Genomic DNA, 21,687 nt, shown 5'->3' on the forward strand with positions numbered 1-21,687 from the left:
GAATGTTTTAATCATGCTCAAAGTTGCGAGCTACATTCAAGAGCAAGCAAAGAGATAGCCTTCAGAATAAGCAAAAGTCTGAATACCTTTCATCCTTGCATGTCAGTGTCACAAACTTGAGGTATGAGAGGAGTGGCCTTCTTAGGGCATTAACTATGCATGTGTACGAAGTTCAAAAGCCAATGACCAGTATTAATTTTGGTACTGGTTACATGAGATTGGTAAAGCTTCATCTTATACTGTGCACTTCTTAAAGGATATGTACCAGATCTTGAAAGTCTCTGTGTTTGACTAGAATATTTGAACACAGGCCGGATGCACAAACTGATTTTTTATCGGCTGCTTGTGATGTCAGCAGAAGTATATCACAACTCAGACTGAGGTATAATCCCTCAAGATTTTGGAAGATCCAGTAGAACTTTATTTATATGGCATGCTCTTATTCCCACCTTTAACAAAAATCAATTACAGAGGAAATGCTCAGAAAGTACTGTTTCTCCAGCCTGGAGGAGTTGAAGACAGCTAACGGACAGCAACATACCTAACAGAACTCTGTGGTGGGAGAGGATTTCTGTAAGTGAAAAATCTGTCAGACATACAGGTCTCCAAGTCTGTAGTGTTTTCATTTTTTTCAGTGTGAGCTTCCTGAATGGCACAAAGGAAAGAAGAGGAAGAAAAAAAAAAATGTAACACAAGAGCACTAAAGAATGTTAGTAATATATCTGTATGTTTACCAGTAACTTTTCTTTTTATCATAGAGATGCAGCTACTGACTGTGAGGCTTTTTTTTCTTGTTTCGTTGAAAAGTTCACTGGAGAAGGCAAAACATTCACGGAAGACAAAATGTCTTTGAAACATGGCATTTCTTCTGGGCCCCTCATCACAGATTCCATTTGCCAAAAATAGATCTTATGAAGTCCACTGTAAAAGAGAATCTGTGTTCTGAGGCAAACCTGTGAGCGTGGTGAATATTACAACATGTAAAATAGATTAAAAGGGTGCTGCTTCTTTTTCCAGATAGCAGTGAAATGGAAAAGAGATCCCCAACACTGCCATCCAGTGCCAGTGTGGTAAACGTTGGAGAGGATGTGAAACAACAGGAAACAGGTTTGGAACATTTTTGTGAAAACGGTGTGCTTACACAAAGAACAGAGTTTCTGTGTGCCATTACATCTCCTTTGTGCTGTGTAGTTGAGGTGCAGTTAGAAGGTGAAAGTAATCATGTGTAAGCAGGTACTCTTCAGAGCTGTGAGTTCGTTAATTACTTTATGTCTCTGAAAATAATTCTATGTCAGAGATGTCACATGAAGCAGCTTGCTTTTGTTACGTGCTCAGCCCACTTTTTAGTCTAGTTTTGTATTTCTACTCTGTAAGTCTAGTTGTATATTAAACTTTTCCCTTCCTCATTCTGCAATATACCTTATCTTTCTAGGTGCCTGCAGCCGCCCAGCTGCAATTCCAGGACTTCTGCCTTGTCTGATAAACTTTATTTTCACAAATTCCTTAGCTTGCATTCATTATCTGTGTTGCCTGATAATGTTGGAAATTCAGTCAGTTCTGGTGCACTGATCTCTGATGTTTCCCATACTCTTTGTGGAAGTTCTTATTTTCTAATGTGTATTTCCTATCCCTCATGAGCTGTTAGAGGGCTGTGCTGCATTTCAGAAGTCTTGTGTGATGATGTGTTTCTCAGATTGAGACAGCGCTTAATATGTTTTCTAACATTTTCCTACTTCCTGAGCTAGAACTGCAGAGCATTGCCCATATTGGTTCTGTAATCTCTTCATAAATCAGGCATTTCATTATCCCACATAGCTGAAGGATATCTTTTTAACACCTTTCCTTCATATACTGCAAGTTTTCTACTTTGTGGAATATATTGTTATTTTGAATGACACACAATACCTGACTTTGTTTTTAGTAATGTTTCTGAGCAATTACTAGATTTAAAACACTGTCTGAGAATATTAGTCCCTTTAAATCCTTACTGAAAGTCAGTGGGAGTTGGGAACTTAATCTTATAATGAAGATTCTATTCTTCACCTGTGATTAACATCCAAATTTGAAATTTATTTCAATACTTACAGTAGGCGCAGCACAGACCATGGGCCTTGAATATGTTAAGTCCTGTTAAATCTGCTGTGATTGCTGACTGTTGTATCTTAAATGCTACTTTTGATTGTTTCCTACCCTAATTTCTAAACAATGTGGGGAAAATTAGCAGAATGAAAGCATTTTTCTGTTTTTTTTCAGCCTGCAGATAAACTTTCACTCAAGTTAAAAGTTGCTGCAGTTTGCTACTTGGCCATCGTTCTATTTTCACAGCATCATTACTTTTCTCCCCAGTTTTCCTTCCAGTTTAATTTCTGCTCTTTAGCTGTTGGAAATACTTCTCATTGTATGTGGATCTAACAAAAAAAAAAAAAAAAAAGGAAAGAAGAGCTAGAACTCTGCCACTGCCCTGTAGGGCCTACAGTTTGAAAAAGATCTCTTAAAGCTGTGCTAATAGTTTTCAAAGTACAGAAACTCCAGATTGTGTTTGAAAACTTTCTTTGGGCACTGTCTGTAAAACGCAGGGTCTGTCCAAATGGATGCAGTATTGAATATATGAGTATTTTGGCCATCCCATGTATCAATCTCATCACGCCACATAAAATCTGGTTTGACAGATGCCTGAGGCATGCATGTAACTTTTTAATTTGCTTTGTGCCCATTCTCTTGTTATGTTGCATTAAATTCACTCAATACTGAGGCTAGTTTAAATATACGTTTTGGGTTTTTTTTATTCCCAGCTATTCACATCAATTTTTTTTAACTTCATGTCTTTAAAAACACAGAGTTAGTTTTGTGGGGATTCCTCTAGTAAGCCTAATGAGACAAAAAATGTCAAGTTTTTACTCATACGTAGGGGGATTCTGACATCACGAGAACAATTGTGTAATTTTGCATGGTCCATATACTTTATCAATTATAGGAGCAGACAGGATGTTTTACTTTTTATCACAGTAATCTCAGACATAACTTTCAGATTTCCAGTTAACTGCTGCAGAAGAAACAGCTATGAGGGCCAAGTGGCAGAGGATTATGGGTTCAAATTATGAAATAGTGGTAAGTAAACTTTGATTATTATTATTAAATGCCCTTTGCACCTTAATTTGTTGAGATTATTTGATTATAAATTTTGAATATATATATATTTCTGTATTGATTTTAGCAAAATAATCACAGTCGTCTTAGGTTACTATGAGTATGGCTTAATGGATTTCCTAGCTTTGAGAGGATAGATGTGTATTAGAGGAAAAAACAATACTTTATGTGAACTCCAGAGCTCCCTTCATGACCCAGAATTTGAAGCTGATGCTTTAAACCTCTTGCCCATTCTATGTACTGAATGAATTGTTTGATGTGATGATCAAAATAATGCATAAGACATTTACTGTAGATACAGTTGAAAAGCATTATCTGAGTTTAGGGTTTTATTCCAAAAATCATATGTCACAACTGTAATCTCTGTAAAAGTATTGATTATTAACTATATTGTTGTCATAAACAGTTCCCATTTTTTTAATGCTGAAATGCTATGTGATCAAAGTTTCAGGTTTTACCTGAATGTCCCCTGATACTGGCACCTGTCATCTTTTTACATAAGTGCAGTGCAGAGCCTCTTCCCCATAAATCATATTGGATTGGGCTGTATTTCCGTTACTACGCTTAAGGGACTTCTCTTGTTGTTTTTGCCTAAGAGTCTGAAGCACCACCTACAGGCAGGTTAGAGTGTGTTTGCGATCCTTACTTTCTGTACACATGCAGGAAGCAGCTCCAGACAGCGTGTTTTGATCTGTTGTGGTTTCTGGATAACAATCTGTGAATCTGTAACAGTAGCTTCCTTTCCAGAATAGTCTACAGTTTTTTGATTGTGTAACTGTGACTAAATGTGGCCTGCAGAATTTAGTTTTTACCTGGTTATTTGTTTTTTCCTTTCATCTTGCTGGAAGTTAAAGTTGGATTCTTTCTCTTAAGCTGCAGTTGTTATTTCCTCAGTGTTCTTTAAAAATCTAAGCTTGTAACTTTGGATGCTTTTGCAAACTAAAACTCTGAATTACACATGACAATACTTCTGATTTCTCACTTCTGCAAAGTTCACTTGATTTTAACAGGTACAGCTGTAACTATGTCAAAAGTAACCATTTCGTATCTTATATCTTACTCATATCTCATATCTTATTTTAGGTGGCTGTAGTTAAGAAATACAGCGAAAGCAGTGGATTGGGGATAAGCCTGGAAGCTGCAGCGGGACATCATTTCATAAGATCTATCTTACCAGAGGGGCCAGTTGGACGAAGTGGCAAGCTGTTCAGTGGAGATGAGCTGTTGGAAGTAAGAAAAAATGCTACTTTGTCTTAGTCTGGATTCAGTAAGGTTTTTTACTAGTGACTCACAGGTTATGATGTTGGGAATGTAGCATAACTAACTATGTGCTAGCTGTAACCAGAAGTGCTTGAACAGTCTCTTTGTAGGTAATTACAAATATGTATATGAATGCATATTCTTAAATACATCTGTTAGCTGATTTTTCAGATACGTTCAAGGTCACCAAAAAAGAATGCCTAACAAAAGCATTTAGATTTGATATCTACATTGTGGAGAAACTAAACACCTGTTCAGTTTTCTAAAATACTTTCTTAGAATTAAAATGTGAATGTGGTTCACATGAACACAAGAAACATGGGTGGGCAGAGTATGTGGTGTTTGTAGGTTGACATCATGCGCTTCATGAAGATATGCATTCAGTTCTAAACTTACTTTGGTGCTGATTCTGAGCACCAAATGAAGTAGAAATTTAGGGTTGACAATTTCGATTACCATGTTTGTTTTTTTTTAAATCAGATGATTAGTGTATTGTTTTGGTTTCTTATTGCCTGTTTTTATTTATCCTACTTCTAACCACTGTGTATTCTTTCCTTACTGAGGTTAATGAGATCTCTTTGCTTGGAGAAAACCACAAGGATGTGGTCAACATATTGAAAGAACTGCCTGTTAAGGTGACAATGGTTTGCTGTCGTCCAGTAGCTCCCCCCGTCGCTCACCCAGAAGTACTGGAGAGTCTAAGTCTATCAGAGGTTCAGCTCGCAGAAAAGGTATTTTTTCTTAAAAAAATCACTAAGACAATGACTGATTCCTTGTACAAGATTAGAAATGTGTTTAACATTTTAGGACTTCGAACCAGATAAACAGAAAAAGACAAGTTGTGTTAATTAAAAGGTGTACTCTAGGCCAACCAGAAGGTGTCAGGCCTGCTAGGTTGTGGGCAGAAATATGCTGGGACACAGCTCTATCTACTCAAGTACTTTGGTTTTGCTGATGGGCCTTGGAGCTATGGCAAACTGAAGCATGTATTCTTTAGAATCTGGATATATTTGATCGTGTTTTGAACTCTGCTTTCTGGGTTTATAGTGTGCAGAAATCTGTGTGCATTCGTGGTCAGACACAGTTCTTTTACTTGAAGTGCAAAGCTCTGGGCAGCCTGATGTACTAAACATGTATTTATTATACAAAGCAATAGCATTTGTATGAAAAGAGGGGGTTAATTCTGAGTTCTGGGCAAGGCACCAAATGCAGCTTATTGTTGCTAAGATTTTTTGTGAAACCAAGGGAAGAGAAAAGCATAAATGCATGTGTATGGATATGTGTTTCCTTTTTTAAAATGTCCTGCTGTATTTTAAGATATACAGTTTAATAACAGATATTTCCTGTATATTTGAATACATGCACTAATGAAATTACCTGACGTTTTTAGTTTAACAGAAATTCCATTTTGTAATATTTTTTCCACTGTATTTTTTTATATTCTTACAGCAGATCTATTTTTTTACAAGGATATGTGAATTTTATGATAGGTTTATCAGACTTCTCTGTTAACTCTGAGTGCTTGCACTCTTGCACTTTATCTTTGGTCTTTGACTCATTCATCCTGAACAGTTTTGTCTTTGTGGATTCACAAACATTTACATTTTATTGGTGAACATTGACTTTTTCTCAGGCTCATGTAAAACTTGGATTCATTGGCTCTTCAGACACAGAGGGAACAGCTTTGGAAATAGCTGGTGAGGGTGAGAGTATGGAAGAGGTGCAAAGCTCATCTTTGGCAATGTGGGAAACAGAAGTACAGCAAATTGAGCTGGAGAAAGGAAGTACGGGACTTGGATTTAGCATATTGGACTACCAGGTAACTTCTACTCTCCTTTCTTTGAGTAGAGGGCAAAATACTTTGCATTGTTTGGATCTCATAATATGAACTAAATATGTACTTTAAGGGTAAATGTCTATGCAAACCACACAATACAGTAAATCTAAATGAGTATCGTTACTGGTAGGCATCCCACTAGCTACCTTACTTATTCCTCTTATCGTATTAAGGCTGCATGTTTTTGAGATGATGGTAATTCTGGCCCAGAAAAATAGATAAATCACAATATACTAGAGACTACAGAAAAATTACCTTGTAATGACCCAGGAGAAATGAATGATGTAGTCAGAATATTAAGGCATTTAGCCATATATTTTGCACCTGCAGTGAGGTGCTCAGGGTAAGATCCAATAAAGGACTTAGGTGCTTAAGGCAGGATTTACTAAAATCCAGAACTGCATTTCCTAAGTCACTTGCTTAGCTGCTGTCTGTTCAGGATATGCCAAGCCCCACCCCCCTTAATATTGTGTTTGACCTCGGAATTCCTGGGTATCTCAAGGTGTGATTCTTGCTGTGTCCTGATGAAGAGTTCAGTGCCTGTCTCCTGCCTTCATTTGATCAGAACAAGTGTTCCGCCTGTCCCCAGTTGTCACAGTTGTTTTAATCTGTTCAAAGTCAAGTAATTTTGTCAGTTCTCTGTGGGTCAGTGTAGGCTTTGGCCCAGCTCATTGATGATGCTGCAGGATTCGGTCTTCCCCTGGCTCTGCTGGGTCTCGACCTTAGGAGTATAAGCATCTATACTTGGAAGTTTGTGCCAGGTGGAAATTACACCCTCTGGGCACTGTTTAGAATGAATCTATATCTCAGTATTATTTTGCACATTGATAAAGGTGAAGAGCACTGTAGTTCAATAATGTGAAGGATGAAGACATAGTCAAGTTTTATGAGACAGTGCTTGCTCTTTAGTGTGTTACTTATGATGCTCTGCAGCAAGACACCATAGCTGAGCCTGAGTATTTGGAGTTTGCGTCAACACAAAGTGAAGCACGTTTTTACATCAGCATATTCTGAAGCATAGACTGAAATGGTGACTGCCTGTGTGGTTAGCTGGGGAATTTTGTGTATGGATGGTAATTATGAAGAGTTGTGGGAAGTACCTTCAATTGTTTTATATATTTCACAAATGTGAGTTTGCTTAAGGCCTCAGCTCTAGTTCAGCTCTCTGAAACTTATTTTTTTTCTTTTTTTGGTGTGATAATATTTGTGATTTGTTCTATGTTCTTTCCTTTGAGGGTTGGTTAAAACAATTCTGTCATTGAAGTTTCTACTTTGATCTATGATGGCGAACAATAAGTTTACAGTGAGATTTATCTTTGTATTGTGCTGTTACCATCACATTTTCAATTATTTTTCAATGAAAAGTGTTTACAGTTAAGGACAGTTACACTACACAGTCCTCATGTTTCACATAATGCAGACCTGCAGGAAAGTCTACATAATTTCCTACCCCAGGAAAGACTATCACATGCACCAAAGAAGTGATTTTTTTCAGAAAGTATGTCATACAGTATCACCTGAAGACACAACGTAAATACTTGTTAAAACACTGAGGAAGGTGTTAATGTTCAGGATTAAGCATTATCTCCAGCGGTGCTGGTTGTGTTTCTACTTGTGTTTTATTGCTCCATGGCATTCTTACTGCATGAACTTCCACGAAGTGTTAAGGGTCTTCCTGGTGCCTTCCCTTCCACTTCCCATCCCCGCTCCCTCCCTCCTTCAACTCCTCACTCTCAAACTAGCTTTCATCAGTCTCCACGTCCTGTGGTTTGGGTGCTGCCTTAGTGGTGCCTATCCTTGGAGATTGGCACCTTGGCCTAGGAACTTCTTAAAATTGCATGACAGTTTGTTATGTTTGCCTTTTTCTACCTTTTGTTATCAGTAAAGGCAGTACATTATTACATTTCTTGTTTCTTCCCTCTGTGCATGCACTCAGCTGAATTGCCCTGTGTTGGAAGTATTAATGTGTAACGATGTTCCTTGTGAACATAATTCTATAAGAATCATGCAAGTATGGGCACCTGTGATAATTGTTATAACAAAATTGTGAGTCACTGTTCTGAGTATTTGATGCTAGCGTTTTTGTAAAAATCGGTGCCTTGAGAGGTGCGAACTTCAAAAGAGGTGGATTTCTTTAAAGCAGATACCACTTTGTTGTGCCTTGTTGATTAGAGTGCTGTATAGTTATGTTCCTCTCTCCCATAAAGTGCTTAGTTGGGCATGCACAAGGACTTCCCTTGTAAAAAGTGCTTTCTCAGCTGACCAGGATCTGGTGCCATGAAGTATAGGAGAGCTCTTTGAAAATAAGCCCTTTGTTCTGCCAGAATGCACATGTTAAGTTTGCGCCAGGCTGCACTGCCCAGCTGTGTTCCCAAACCACTGAGTGTTAGGACAGATGAGTCTCCAATGCTGTCATTGCAGTAGGAAGTGTTTGAATTTGTGGTATATAATTTCTCATTACAGTACAAACAGCAGTCTGCAATTTATCGGATTTTATGGTGGAGATATATGATGCACATTGAGTAGAAAGGAGTAATAATTTTCACATTTAAGGATTAAAAATAGGTGGAAGTCTAAATGTATGAGAAGTGTAGACAGGAAGATATGTTCTTGTTGAGGGTTCATCTGGAGCAGAGCTCCAGCTTTTTTAATAACCAAGCTATGCATTAAAATTAGCCTCTCAAGATGCAGAAGAGTAAATAACATGATTTTTTTTCTTCCTTTTGTTTAATTAGGATCCTGTTGATCCAGCAAACATCGTAATTGTGATTCGCTCATTAGTTCCTGGGGGTGTGGCTGAGCAAGATGGCAGGCTTCTTCCTGGAGATCGGCTTATGTTCGTCAACGATATCAACTTGGAAAATGGCAGCCTCGAGGAAGCAGTACAAGCCCTGAAAGGAGCCCCAGCAGGAACAGTAAAAATAGGAGTTGCCAAACCACTACCTGTAAGGATTTGGGAATTTGATGGGTACTTTTCCTGTAATTTAAGCTGTTACCTGATGATCCTGACTTCTGGATACACTTCATGTGCTTTGGGGTGCAGTTGGGTGGCTCAAAAAATCCAAAAACTGTCTTTTAGCAGTTTACCCTATCTACTTGCGTGTAGGAGTGGCTTGTGTAGCATATGATTGTGTAGTGATTGCAGGACCTAGCCCACCTGTCTTGCAGCTGAGAAAACAGCAATATGTCTTGCAACCAGCACAGTCCTTAGGGGCTTACAGTTGCTAGGCATAATTCTGTATACTTTACAAGGTTGTCTTAACCTGTGAGGTAGTGACATAATTTCATTGTTTTTTGGTTTACCTGGCATTTGCCTATGACTTTGTTTTGCAAGGTATAGTATATGTGCAGTCTTGGTATTTAGACTGTGTACTTTAAAGGATGGTGAGTGGTCTTCAGTTCGTATACCTCCAACTGGTTATAGTCATAAATAAATAGTCATAAATAATTTCAGGCTTAGTTTTGGAAGTTAGAAGAACAATTAGAAGACAGGTTGAAGGGGCCTAGGGTTACTGAGATAGTGTGTTAGTAAGTTTGCTAGAGGACTAGTGTCCCTGCTGTGTTAGATCAAAATCTGTAGAATGACATCAGCTTATACTTGCAAAGAAGGTACCTTTCACTATATTTGTACGACCAAATACAGCCTTTGGGTTTCATTTTTGCTTTTCATGAAATTAATATCTTGTAATCCTTGTGGATGCAGGTACTGAATTTTCGTTCTTACTGGATCTTTGTGGAGAGGGTGGGAGAGAATGGCTGATGTTTAAGTTACTGTAAGAGGTTACTTCTTTTAAATTCCTTTGTTAAATTAATTTTTTGTAGGGGAGGCTGAGTTTCTTGCAAGTCAACCTTTTCATACTTAATAAGATGTCACTCTAAAAGAGAAAGTGCGTGGAAGTTTTGTTTCTATTCCCAGCATTTTGTAAACGTCCAGCATTTGCACTTTAGTACTTCACCTTTTGTGCCTGATAATTAATTAAACATTGTGAAAAATTACTGGCTTTTTTTTTTGCAGTACTGGACAAAGGCAACTAGCACCAAATTATGTTGACAAAAGCTGCTGGTTTATAGTCAGAATCATGTTCTGTGCTATTGAGGCCATTCCACCTGGCAGGTACAATCTTAAAACAGGCAGTGGATGCAGTCTTCTTGCCTGCTAACAAGATTACTCTTCAGCAAGCAAGATTGTAAAGGCTTCTGCTGTTAGGCTTTTACCCCAGTGGCAGCTTTGATGGCAGTTTTAGCATATATTTAATAAGAATAGAAATTGAGAATCAATTTAGACTGAGCTGTGGGTTTCGTGGTATATCTGGATAGGCCTTTTTTTCACTTGCAGGGCATGTGAAATGAGGTGGGAAACTGAATCAATTCAGGTAAATCTGCAAAAGAAAAAAAGTATCTCTTACCTACCCAAACACTGTGACTGTGATTGAAATGAACTCTTTGCTGCACTGGGAATTCATTTGCCTCTCTAAACCTCCCCTTTCCCCCCACGTAATTCCCTCTGCACACCCTGTGGCCACTCATCCAACTCGGAGCTTCGTTCTTTCTGCAGCTTTCACCAGAGGAGGGCTGTGTCTCTGCTAAGGAAGATTGCTTTTTCTACACTGCCCAGTCACTTGAGGAGGAGGGGCCAGCTGATGCAGCCCTCTTCCATGCTGAGCTGGCTCTGGTTAGTGGCCCAACTTACCGAAGATTTCTTAAGTCTTTGCTTTTTCTGATGAAGGGGATTGCTTTGTCACTGTTGATGCTTACTTTTTAGTGTTTACTGTCAGGCGTTACTTATCCATAGTGAGGAGAAACTGATGTCTGGAGATTTTGGCCCTTTGCACGAGCTATGAATTTGGTCTGTGATATGTTAGTTGCTTGAAAAGAAGGAAGTATTTTGCTTAGATTTTCAAAACTGCATGGCTACTCACATTTCCTTGCATGCACTGCAAATCCCCTTGAACGTCTCACCTTGTAGAGAGAAATGTTCATATGCTTATTTTGTAAATAAATCTCTTTGCCTTTATATCACAATACATCTCTGCCTTTTTGGAGCTCTCTTTTTGCATGTAATCCCATTTTAAAAAAGAATGCTATCTGTCTTTAAAAGCTGCCAATGCCTTCTCCTAATTGTATTCTTTAGACTTCTGCATCAGTCAGTGATTATGAAATTTGCAGCATCAAAAGGTGTTCATTTGTAGAACCACTGCAACTTACTTGAGCTTTCAGTGCCTTACATAGCCCAGAACTTGCCAATAAGAACATAGATAAAAAAGAGAAAGGAAACAGAACTCTACAAAAACCCAAGACATACCCCACCTCCTCCAAGCCAGTATATAAATGTATTCCAAGTGGGCTTTCTCAATCATAGAATCATAGAATCACCAGGTTCGAAGAGACCCACCAGATCATCGTGTCCAACCATTCCCACGAATCTCTAAACCATGCCCCTCAGTACCTCATCCACCCGCACCTTAAACACCTCCAGGGAAGGCGAGTCAACCACCTCCCTGGGCAGACCGTTCCATTGCCCAATGATTGCCTAATGATGTTATTTGTTCTGATCTGGGCCTGATATTGTAGTTATTTGGCCCTCATTTTCTGGACACATGAGTAAGGAAGCAGTTTCTACTAAACACCAGAACTTAATTTACTAGAAAGAAATAACCCCAAACCAAACAAAACCGGATTCTTCCAAGGCAAAAATATCTGAATTACTGATTCCAGTATGTTTACTGTTTCTTCACATTCGCAAATGGCAAGCTGGTTTTAATAACTTCCTTTGAAACAAGACTGCCTGTTTTTGATTATGCAGTTTGTTACCTTGGTACAGTAGTTAGATTTGCCTTATTCTGTTCATTGAGAAGATATACAAAGAATCTACTTCAAATATTGTAAATATCCTTCAATTGAAGGTGTGTTGAAAAATCAGATTAAAAATTTAGTATTTGAAAATTTGACTTCTATTGGTAATTCATATGAATTAAAATTATGAAAGAACAATGAAAACATGTGGTAGATAATAATATGGTTGAGTAGTCAACTCTGTCAGTTACCTAATTACCAGAATATGAAATTGTACGTGCAGTCATCTAGTTGAAGATGTGTTTGCAGAGTGCTCGCATGAGATACTGTTAATATGAATCTACATTCATATTTTATAGGTCTGCCCCTGTTTTCACAATCCTTTTTTAAGGCATAGCTTCAGTAACACTAGTCTGTGTTTCCCAGAAGATGGGCTGAGCGTAAGGTACACCAAAAGACCAGTTTGAATTAGCTGTTAAGTTTTTAAGATTGAGACAAGAAAAAATGTATTGTTTGTACCCCCTAGAAGAATCAATATGTTGAATCACTGCAGACTGTTGGTATTGCCATTGTGAATCTGACATAATGAATTCATAACATGGTTCATGGCTGCTTCATACAAGTTTATAATATGGTGGTGGCTCTGTATTCACTGATCATTTTTGTTAGTATACTCTGCTTTCTCGAGCGCTGCCGGGGAGATGAAATTACAATCAGAGTTTAGTATGTGAAGTACCATAAACTAAGTCTTTTAGGACTTAATTTTTTCTAGTATTTGAAAGTATTTAAGTCTAGAAAAAAAAATCTATTTAAGAAAAAAATAAGACAAAAAAATGCTACACATGACCATGAATGGAACTCTCTTTGAAATTTTATTTCTCATATAAGACAGGAGAACTGTCGCTATTAATCTTGTTTTCAAATGTAAAATATTTTGGATATAATAAAAAATCATATCACAAATATTTCTAATAAATATATTGGAAACTACTGCAGTTTCCAGAGATTTTTTTTGTACCCTTTTAAAAACAACCGAAGCTATGAAGCTGGGTGCAGGGAACATTCCTGACAAAGGGCACTATGTGAAGCTCATTATGTTTTTCAGTACTATTTCCTGTAACACACACACAAAAAAAAAAAAAGCAAAACCCAAAAAGCCTTACAGGTATAAATTTTGATGCCAGGCAGTACAACCGAATTCTCCCAACACCTCATACTTCTGTTAACAGGCATCAGCCTGCCTCAACCCAGCAACTCATCCTGGTTGAGACCCTCAAGTTTACTTCATATACTCTTTGTAACCTCTGAAGATGTAGTAACATGAATTAAAACTGGAAGGAGAAATTTTTCCTACTGTGATGTGCAAATGTACCTTCAATATAAAATATGTAGGGGCAAAAAAAAAGGACAGTGCGAGTCAGTATGTAGCAGATGAAGTGCATGTGTTTTGAGGCTTATATGGTGTGAAGGTAACAGATAGCCTGGCTGATGGAATTGCTTCTGTTGTTAGGTGGACTCCAGCGAGGCAGATCTAGTGGATGAGTCCACATTTGAATCACAGTATTCACTAGGGAGTGACGTCTTTGAGGCTTCAATGATAACCCGGCATGGTGGTGAGCTGAACTACAGCTTCTCTCTTCCATCGCCAGTTCCCAAGGTAAAAAGAAGGATGGTTTTATTGATGACAAACTTTAATTGTAAGTGCAAAAAGGCTGTATTATTAGATATAAATGTTTTATGTCATCCTGGTTCATACTGCATTATTTTATTATTACCAGATTAAAGTGCAGTTTTGTTTATCATAGTGCTGTTGTCTTTCAGATGTCTGTGTTGAAGAGGGGGGCAGGTAGAAGACTGAAAGCTTGGTTTGTGTTTGGTATAGCTAGATTAAGTATAGCGAGATGTTTGTGCTGCCAAAGTTAAGATGAGCAATCTGCTACAAAAACTTAATTGTTATTACTTCAGAGGGTAGTAAAGAGTGGTAACACGAAACAACTGCATTATTCTCTAGCACTTTATGAAATGAAAGAGTAAGTTTTCATCCTAAGCTTTGCTTTTATGCTTCATAGTTAATATGTTCACTAATTTATTTAATGTGTTCTTAAATGTCAATGATGATGCTGTACTTAAATCTGTATATATCAAGCTTCTGATTACTGGTAATTTCAGTTTAAAATCAATAAAGAAAGATAAGTTATTTAATAACATTATAAAGATTATTATCTTTTTTATTGCTTGTAACATACCCATAACGACTTGATTTTTGTATCAGAGTTGGAGTTTCGTTTCCCTTCATGGGTTTTCATGTTCTTTTTTCTTGGCAATTTATAGATATATTTTGCTAATCCAGAGTCTTCCAAGTCATTTGTCCTGGCAGTCACTTTTAAAAGTAACCTTATAGGTATTTCTTCCAGGATCTGCAGTCTGTGATCTTTATAGAGTAGCTGCCGCTTTTTTGTCTACACCTGAGCTGCAGTAACTCCATTTATCCCTTCTGGAGTCTGCTCAGCCCTTACGAGGCACTGGTTGGAAAGCTAATTTCATCTTCTAATGGTTTCTTCTAATCCACCAAAGAGCACATCTCTGCTGTGCCAGTGGGACAGATTGCATTGTTTAACTCTATAATTGTTACTTAAACGGATTATGCATTTTGCCAGCTTAGAAGCATTTTATGAGATAGAGACTGGATTTCCATTATATGTCACGTTGAGGCTCTAGAAAGTCTTAAGTTATTTTCAGCATTAACTTAAAGGCAGCTTTGATTTACATTTTTTTTGAAGCTTATTATGCTGACTTTTCAGTGTTCCTGTCTATGCACCAGTATGAAGCGCATATTAAGTTCTTATCAAGTAATATTTTATACTCTGGAGTTATGTGTGACTTCACAAACCAAACATAGCAAGAAAATTTTGTTCATAAAAGAAGACTTTTGAAGCTAGTGAAATGTAGTAAAAATAAAAAAAAATGCTATTAGATGCTTAGAGCAATGCAGAGATATTTCAGCTATTTCTGGCTGCAGGGGAGTTAACAGGTTCTGAATGCCTTTGATGTCACTTTTAAAACAGGTAATTACAAAAAATTCTTAAAGTAATGCAAATGCTTCAATGAGACCCTATGTTGCTCTAGTTGCAAATTCCTAGAATCTTATTTAAAAGTTTTTTAAAATGACAGCATTGGCTCTTCTTTAAGTGAAACAACAATAAAAATGGTCATATGCTGCAACTCTAATTTGTATAAATGGCACGTGGAATAAATGTTGGTCTTGTTTTCACTCATTTGGAAATGGACACAAAACAGACCTAAAAGTAGATGTCCCAGTTTTATTTACTTAATGATATAATTTAAATAGATTATAGCCCTGGTATTCTGTTCTCCAAAAGGCAAAAAACTGTTACATTGGTTACATCATCCAAATTAGCTGTACTTAGGCTTTGCTCACTTAGCTTCTCAGATGTTATTTAAACCAATTATTTACAGATGGACCTTTTTTGATGATTGTCTAAAGACGGGCCAAGCATGTAGGCACTTCATGAAAGAGGAGGAAAACTAATCCTAAGGCCCTTGATACCAAGTGTTGTGAAATATCCCAAAATCCTAATACAACAGAGGAACTAAAACAGATAGACGTTCTGTGACTACTTTTACTATGTCTCAGAGAGAAATCCCCAATAGTGATACAGAGCCTCATAAGTCCTTGATGTGTTTCTAATATCTAAAGGCCTGCATGTTTTAAGAAGTACTTATTTTGCAAGTTCACATAGAGAGTATTTGTAGATCTTTTTCTCTTCAAAAATCCCTTAAAATATTTGAAAAGCAGAACTTTGATATCTTGAAGGACTGAATAAATGTTGCGTAGAGAACTTAATCCTAGTTTTGCAGGCATAATTAGTACACTTGCAGGAAGTGCTAACTTGTAAGCTTCTGTAATGACATCATTGTATTCCCTTGTTGTCACAGCTCAAAATCTTCATGTTCATTTTTTGCAGAGATTTGGCTGATTTTTTACTTTTCCCTCTTTGTGTGGAAAGGATATATAAATATGCTTGTACTCAGTTAAATGGGTGGTTGGATTGCATTCTTGAAATTGCTCTTTGATTGCTAAGTGCTTTGAAAGACCTTGGGCTTGTGAAGTTCTTCTGCCTGAGGAAAACAATTGAATGCTATATTTTTGATGACTTTATGTGGTTATGCCTAGTTTGAGAATGTATGAGTGGATTCTACTTTGCTAAAGTTAGTGGAGATTTACTGATGAGTACCAAATTAGAACTTTTTTCCGTTGATTTCTGGTATTTTAAAAGAGAAAACATGGTCCGAGGAATCAAGTAAATTTTACTGTAAAATGCCTGCAGGAATCTACTGAAGGCTCTTATGTTACAACAAATGTTTGAATTCTCTGAGATGGGTTTCTGTTTAAGATTTTAGCATGAAATGTATGTTCTAATTATCCTACAGAAGAATTTTGATTGTTCATTATCTCCTGTGTTTAACAGTCAGTTGGAGAGGAGTGTTCAAATGCTGCAGCTGATTTCCATGTGTCTGACAAGAATTTGTACGACATGGATCTGAATCAGAGAGTGAGAGAGCAGAAGTCTGTAGTGCGCAATAGCCTGGAAACTGCATCTGGTTTTACTAAGGAGGATCTTCTGCCTCTGGATGTTCCAAGTATCAATCAAAATGAAAGTGAAAATACAACTACATGGACTGGACCTCAGACAACAGCAGAAATTACGCTAGCTACAAGCCTCACTACTACGAAGCAGCTTGATCCCACTGGAAAGGTTAAGATTTTTTTTTTTTAAATAATAATTAATGAAGTTACAGAAGGGCCTACATTTCTCCTACGGAAATTGACACTGGCCAACAGCCATGTGTGGTTCTTCATTTATAAATGTCTGTCAGATACGGTAGCTTACCTCAAAACTTAAGGATTTAGACCTTTCCAAAACAGGAGATAATTTATGGCATCAAGATAGTTATCTCCCAGAGACTGGCGATACAGGAGTATATAAAAGTCTGTTCATACCTTGCAGAAGTAGACACTGCTGGGCTGCTGTGTACTCACTGGGCGGGCTAGGTGACATCTCTTACCCCTAGTAATCTTTGCAGAGACATAGGCACAAAGAGGAGGTGCAGAGCTGGGAGGTAGGCCTGGGAAGTTAAGGGGAAATGCTGTGAAAGACTTGCATCTTAGTGTTCACTCAAGCCTGTGCAGTTCAGCTCACAAACTGGCCTCTCAGGCCAGTGTGCAACTATATTTCTTTATTTGACAGTCACTGTGATGTGATTCTTTTTTCTTGCAGTCAGTGATTTATTGAGTTCTTAAAAGAGCCGCAATTTCTTGTAAGATTTGTTAGTTTAGCACTAGAAGAGCATCAGACATCTGTGGTATGCAAGTCTAAGAGCCCATTTTAGGAGTGTAGCTGATGTCCCTAAATTAAAAGCATACTTTGCGGTGGATTTGTTGTATTACCTGATTTAAAACAGAAATGTCATGTATGTTGGTTTAATCTTTGATGGACTGAGTTTTCCAATGCCTGTGTAAGGAATCTGCATTAATTTCGTACCTGTCTTTTGTGTAACGTAGGATGGGTTGAAGTTAGTATGTCCAGTCGTATTTTTATCTCTGTATTATGAACTGGTGCTATTTATCTATGTGTTAGGATCAAGTGCTTTTGATGGAGAAGAGGGGCCCAGTATCCTCGGAGGGAAGTTCCACAACCCCAAATTCAGTCAAAAACATGTATGAGAGAACTATCACTATTCCAAAAGGCAATTCAAGTCTAGGTAAGATATCCAACATATTTCTTACCTGTTCAGGGACATGGTTTTCTGTTTTTCACTCATACATCTCTTGTTTTCTTAGTAAATACTAAACATTTTGGTTTTAGTGGGGGAAGCATAACAGGTCATTCTTTGCTACTCTTGCCCTGTTTGGCTATGATGGCAGTAGATCCATTTACTGTCACTGAACACAAAAGTAAAAGTGTCCAATTTTACTAAGAATATTTCATTTCATATAAGGTGTAGTCATTCCTAAATACTAATGCAAGATTTTTCATGTTTGTTCCTTTTTTTTTTTTAATGTCTATGTATTTGCATAATATATTGAAAAGATTAGATATAGCCAGAGAATGCTGTAGAACACTTTGATCAAGAGCTGCAAGCTAGACTTTTAAATGTATGTAAACACGATGATCTTATTTTCTGAGGATGGTCAAAAGGGACTGAACAAGCTTTTAGCTTCCTTGCTACTTATTTGCACGTGTATCTTAAGTGCCTCAGTATATCTGAAAATCAGATCCTTGATATATATAATAGGTAGTATTTTTAGCTCAATGATACTGTCTTTTTGTAGAGAATTTCAGAGTTTTAAATATCTGCTGTCTGCAACTTTCAGAGCAGAGTGACTGGAGGCACATTTTGGAGTAAACAAACATAACAGATGGAATGTTTTTCAATGCCCCCTTCTTATCTCTTTTGTGGCCCTTACCAGTGTCATGGGGAGGATGGAGATAGCATCTTCTCAAGCCAGTTCCCAGGCCCAGTGTGGAAGAGCTTTGTGGTAGGAAATAGTAGTGCTCCCCTGCTGTTCATTGCTGGTGTGTTCATTTGCCTTGGTTTAGTTTAGTTTCCAGGTGCTGTTTGTTCCAGCCAGCTGCATGTACTAGAAGGCTCTTAGGTGCTGGTACGTCAGGAATTTTTGTGGGCGCTGGCTCTTTGTAGTGTCTCTACAAATGGGTTAAAGTGGGTTGTCCATAGAAAACACCCTGAAAGCAGACCTGCTTGTTCACAAACAGCCATCCTTCAGGAGTCCCTTGTTGTGCAGAGGTAAGTTAGGTACTGTGATGAGTGTTTTTGTCTGGAATAAAGTACCCTCTGATGGCTGGATCCCCAGTCTACTCTGTATCACCTTCTAATACAGCCAGCCTCCAAGTTGATTGGGAACTGATCTGGTTTAAAATCAGCCTCCCACAATATAAAGTTGTAAGCAAGGCTGATGTGGGTGTAAGTTTTGACTGTCATTAGTATGAAGTGCTTGGGTGACTACTGTCTTTATTGGCCTCATTGCCAACCTGTATGAAGTGCAGGCCACAGTGCAGTTCCAGGCATTTGGATTTTGTTAAGGGATTTTTTGTACCAATAATCTCTTAATTCAGTGGAGCAGTATTTCTCGTGTGTCTGTATTTTAAGTGCAGTGAACATACAAAGCAAATTTCACGTCAAGAGTTGAACAGCATAAAAGTACAAACTTGGGAGGGGGTTCACGTTGGCAGGCATTACATATATGAAGAGGCTTCTCATGTATGCATAGAGTGAATGTGAATAATATTTTCTCCTGGCTTTTGACTGCAATGTTTTTCTTCCAGTCAGTGTGTGCTCTGGCCTGCTAAGCTTCCTGGGCACAGTGACCTATTTACACACATGGCTGCACTGCTTTTAACTTTCATTTTTACAGAAGGAGCTAAATCAAGAGCAGCGAATGATGTTGAAAGCTGCAGCTACAGAAATTATTTCAGTTGAGAACTGGCATTTCTTTTTCCTTTTAAAAGGTGCCACCCATAGCTTGCAGCAGCTCTTCAAATCCAGCCACAGCTGGAGCTCTAACCTTTTGATTGTGACTTTTGTAAGGTAAGAGGCTGGAGCATCCGTATGCAAGAAGACCTGAAATGCTATTGCCCCATGCAATTCGATGGCAATTTGACGGTGCCATTTGAATTTTTAACCTGAAACTGTAGCTGTCCAAAGTGTGTCATCAGCTTTGCAGATCTGTTGTAATGAGGATGCTAGCCTATAAACCAAGCGTGGTGTTTTTCAAAAGTGCTATTGCACTACCCTCCATAATACTGTTGTTACTTGCTTAATCAGGCAGCAAAGTTAGGTTCAGAATTTTAAGCCACATTTCAGCTGCTTCCTTGGCAGTTTGGTTTTCTGTGCATGCTTTCTGTCTTCTGGTGGAGACCTGTCTGTTTCAGCGTTGTGTTTACATTCAGATCTGATAGAGTAACCTGCGTGAGCAGATCTGTCAAGAGACGGTTATTGGAAGGAGTATGTGAGTGTAACGCTGGGCAAACCACTGCAGGATTGTCACCTGTAAATGCTTGACATTGTGATTTACCTCTGCTTTTTCGAATGGCAAGGCAATACATCAGTGGCATTGTGTGTCTGTATCACAAGTCTGATGCACCTGTATTTAAATTGCATCTGACCACAGCTGACATCATTACCTGCCAAATCATAAATATGTATCATCAATCAATGGTAATACCTTATTCTTCTATCTGTTTAATATAACACATCATAAAGATGGGTTTTGCAGTTATTCCAAAAGCTGTGAAGCAGCTGTAAGCAGAGTTGATTTTGTGAGCACCAGCTGCCCTGAAAATATCCTTTACTTCCATATACCGAAGCAGAGAGGATCGTATATTCCTGTGTTGAAGAATCTTATTGGTCAATTCCTTGCTATTCAGGGGCAGCTTCTCATACTTTAGACAGCTATGTTGATCTCAGTTGGAAGTAGGTGTTAAGGAACGAACAGTATTAAGAGACTTTTTTTTTTTTTCTGGAAGGAGTCCTGAAAAGCACAAATGAATATCCAGGTTGGTGACATTCTTCAAATAATTACAGTATTCTAGTTTTGATAGATAGGGAGATGTTTGTATGGTTGACCGAGTCTGCATGTCTTTGAGGTTATAGCGGCCTTCTAAATTCTGTTCAGACAGTCTGTCTCCCAGGGTCAAGGTAACAAAATATTGTTCAGTCTCTGTCTTCTGTAGCCTTTTTTGTATATAAATGGTTAGTATATTTTTCCCAGTCAGCAGGCTGGGACATTTTATTCTACGTAACTGTTATCTTCCTTCCACTCACACTCTAGAAAGTAAGATATGGGTTTGCTTGCAATCAGTGCTTGCTAGCCAGGTGTTTACATGCAAAACCAGGAGAAGACATAGTTGAGTAGTCACTGCCTCCAACAGATATTCTGTAAGTTGCTCTTTCTTCAGTGGCTTCATCTTGTTAGCAGAGGAAAGCTTCCATATTAGTGCCCAAAAAAAGAAGAATGAAAATGAGTTTCGGCAGCATTAAGATAGTGGAAGTCCACTGGCTAGACTTCCAGGGTGCTGGCCCTTTGGCCACCTTAGTGAAGAACAGTGTTTCCTAGAACTATCAGCGGGGTTGATTTTGTGAGCACCAGCTGCCCTGAAAATAACAGTGACAACTCATGCATGTAAGAACAGTCACAAAGATGTGTGAAGCCCAGCACCACAAAAGTGAGTCCCCGTGGGGGAAGAGAGAGAAGAGCAACTCTGTCTCATTTCACATTATTGAAAAGAAAATGGAGTTAAATGGTGTATATAAACATTGAGGAGTAGCGTCATGCTGTGCCACTGGTAGGATCGTGGTATAACTCAAGTGGTGGACTGAATCCATTGGTAGTGCAGAATTCAAGATCCTCTTCTGGGCCCAAGTAATGGTCCACCTAGAAAAGTGGGGAAGCAGCACTGTCTCCATGGGTTCTTATTGAGGCTTTCTGTTGAAAATAAGTGTGTGGTTATATTTTCCCTCTGCTGTTATTTAACTGTTAAATAATTTCACCCTCTTTCTAAAGAGAACCATCATAAATTAAACTGAAATGTTGCATATAAACTACTGAG

General features: G+C 38.1%; 1 protein-coding gene across 1 annotated transcript in view; it reads left to right on the forward strand.

Moving 5' to 3' along the window:
• The window catches only part of MPDZ (multiple PDZ domain crumbs cell polarity complex component), a 96,753-nt gene that overhangs the window by 35,747 nt on the left and 39,319 nt on the right, over positions 1 to 21,687 (forward strand). Inside the window, exons 12-21 of the mRNA XM_069880060.1 lie at positions 1,018 to 1,107; positions 3,029 to 3,108; positions 4,231 to 4,377; positions 4,971 to 5,138; positions 6,041 to 6,226; positions 8,980 to 9,189; positions 10,800 to 10,916; positions 13,548 to 13,694; positions 16,528 to 16,815; positions 17,698 to 17,821. Of these exons, the coding sequence (XP_069736161.1) occupies positions 1,018 to 1,107; positions 3,029 to 3,108; positions 4,231 to 4,377; positions 4,971 to 5,138; positions 6,041 to 6,226; positions 8,980 to 9,189; positions 10,800 to 10,916; positions 13,548 to 13,694; positions 16,528 to 16,815; positions 17,698 to 17,821 (1,557 nt within the window). The remainder of the gene's footprint in view (positions 1 to 1,017; positions 1,108 to 3,028; positions 3,109 to 4,230; positions 4,378 to 4,970; positions 5,139 to 6,040; positions 6,227 to 8,979; positions 9,190 to 10,799; positions 10,917 to 13,547; positions 13,695 to 16,527; positions 16,816 to 17,697; positions 17,822 to 21,687) is intronic.

This window comes from Phaenicophaeus curvirostris, chromosome Z (genome assembly GCF_032191515.1).
Source record: "Phaenicophaeus curvirostris isolate KB17595 chromosome Z, BPBGC_Pcur_1.0, whole genome shotgun sequence".
NCBI lineage: Eukaryota > Metazoa > Chordata > Aves > Cuculiformes > Cuculidae > Phaenicophaeus > Phaenicophaeus curvirostris.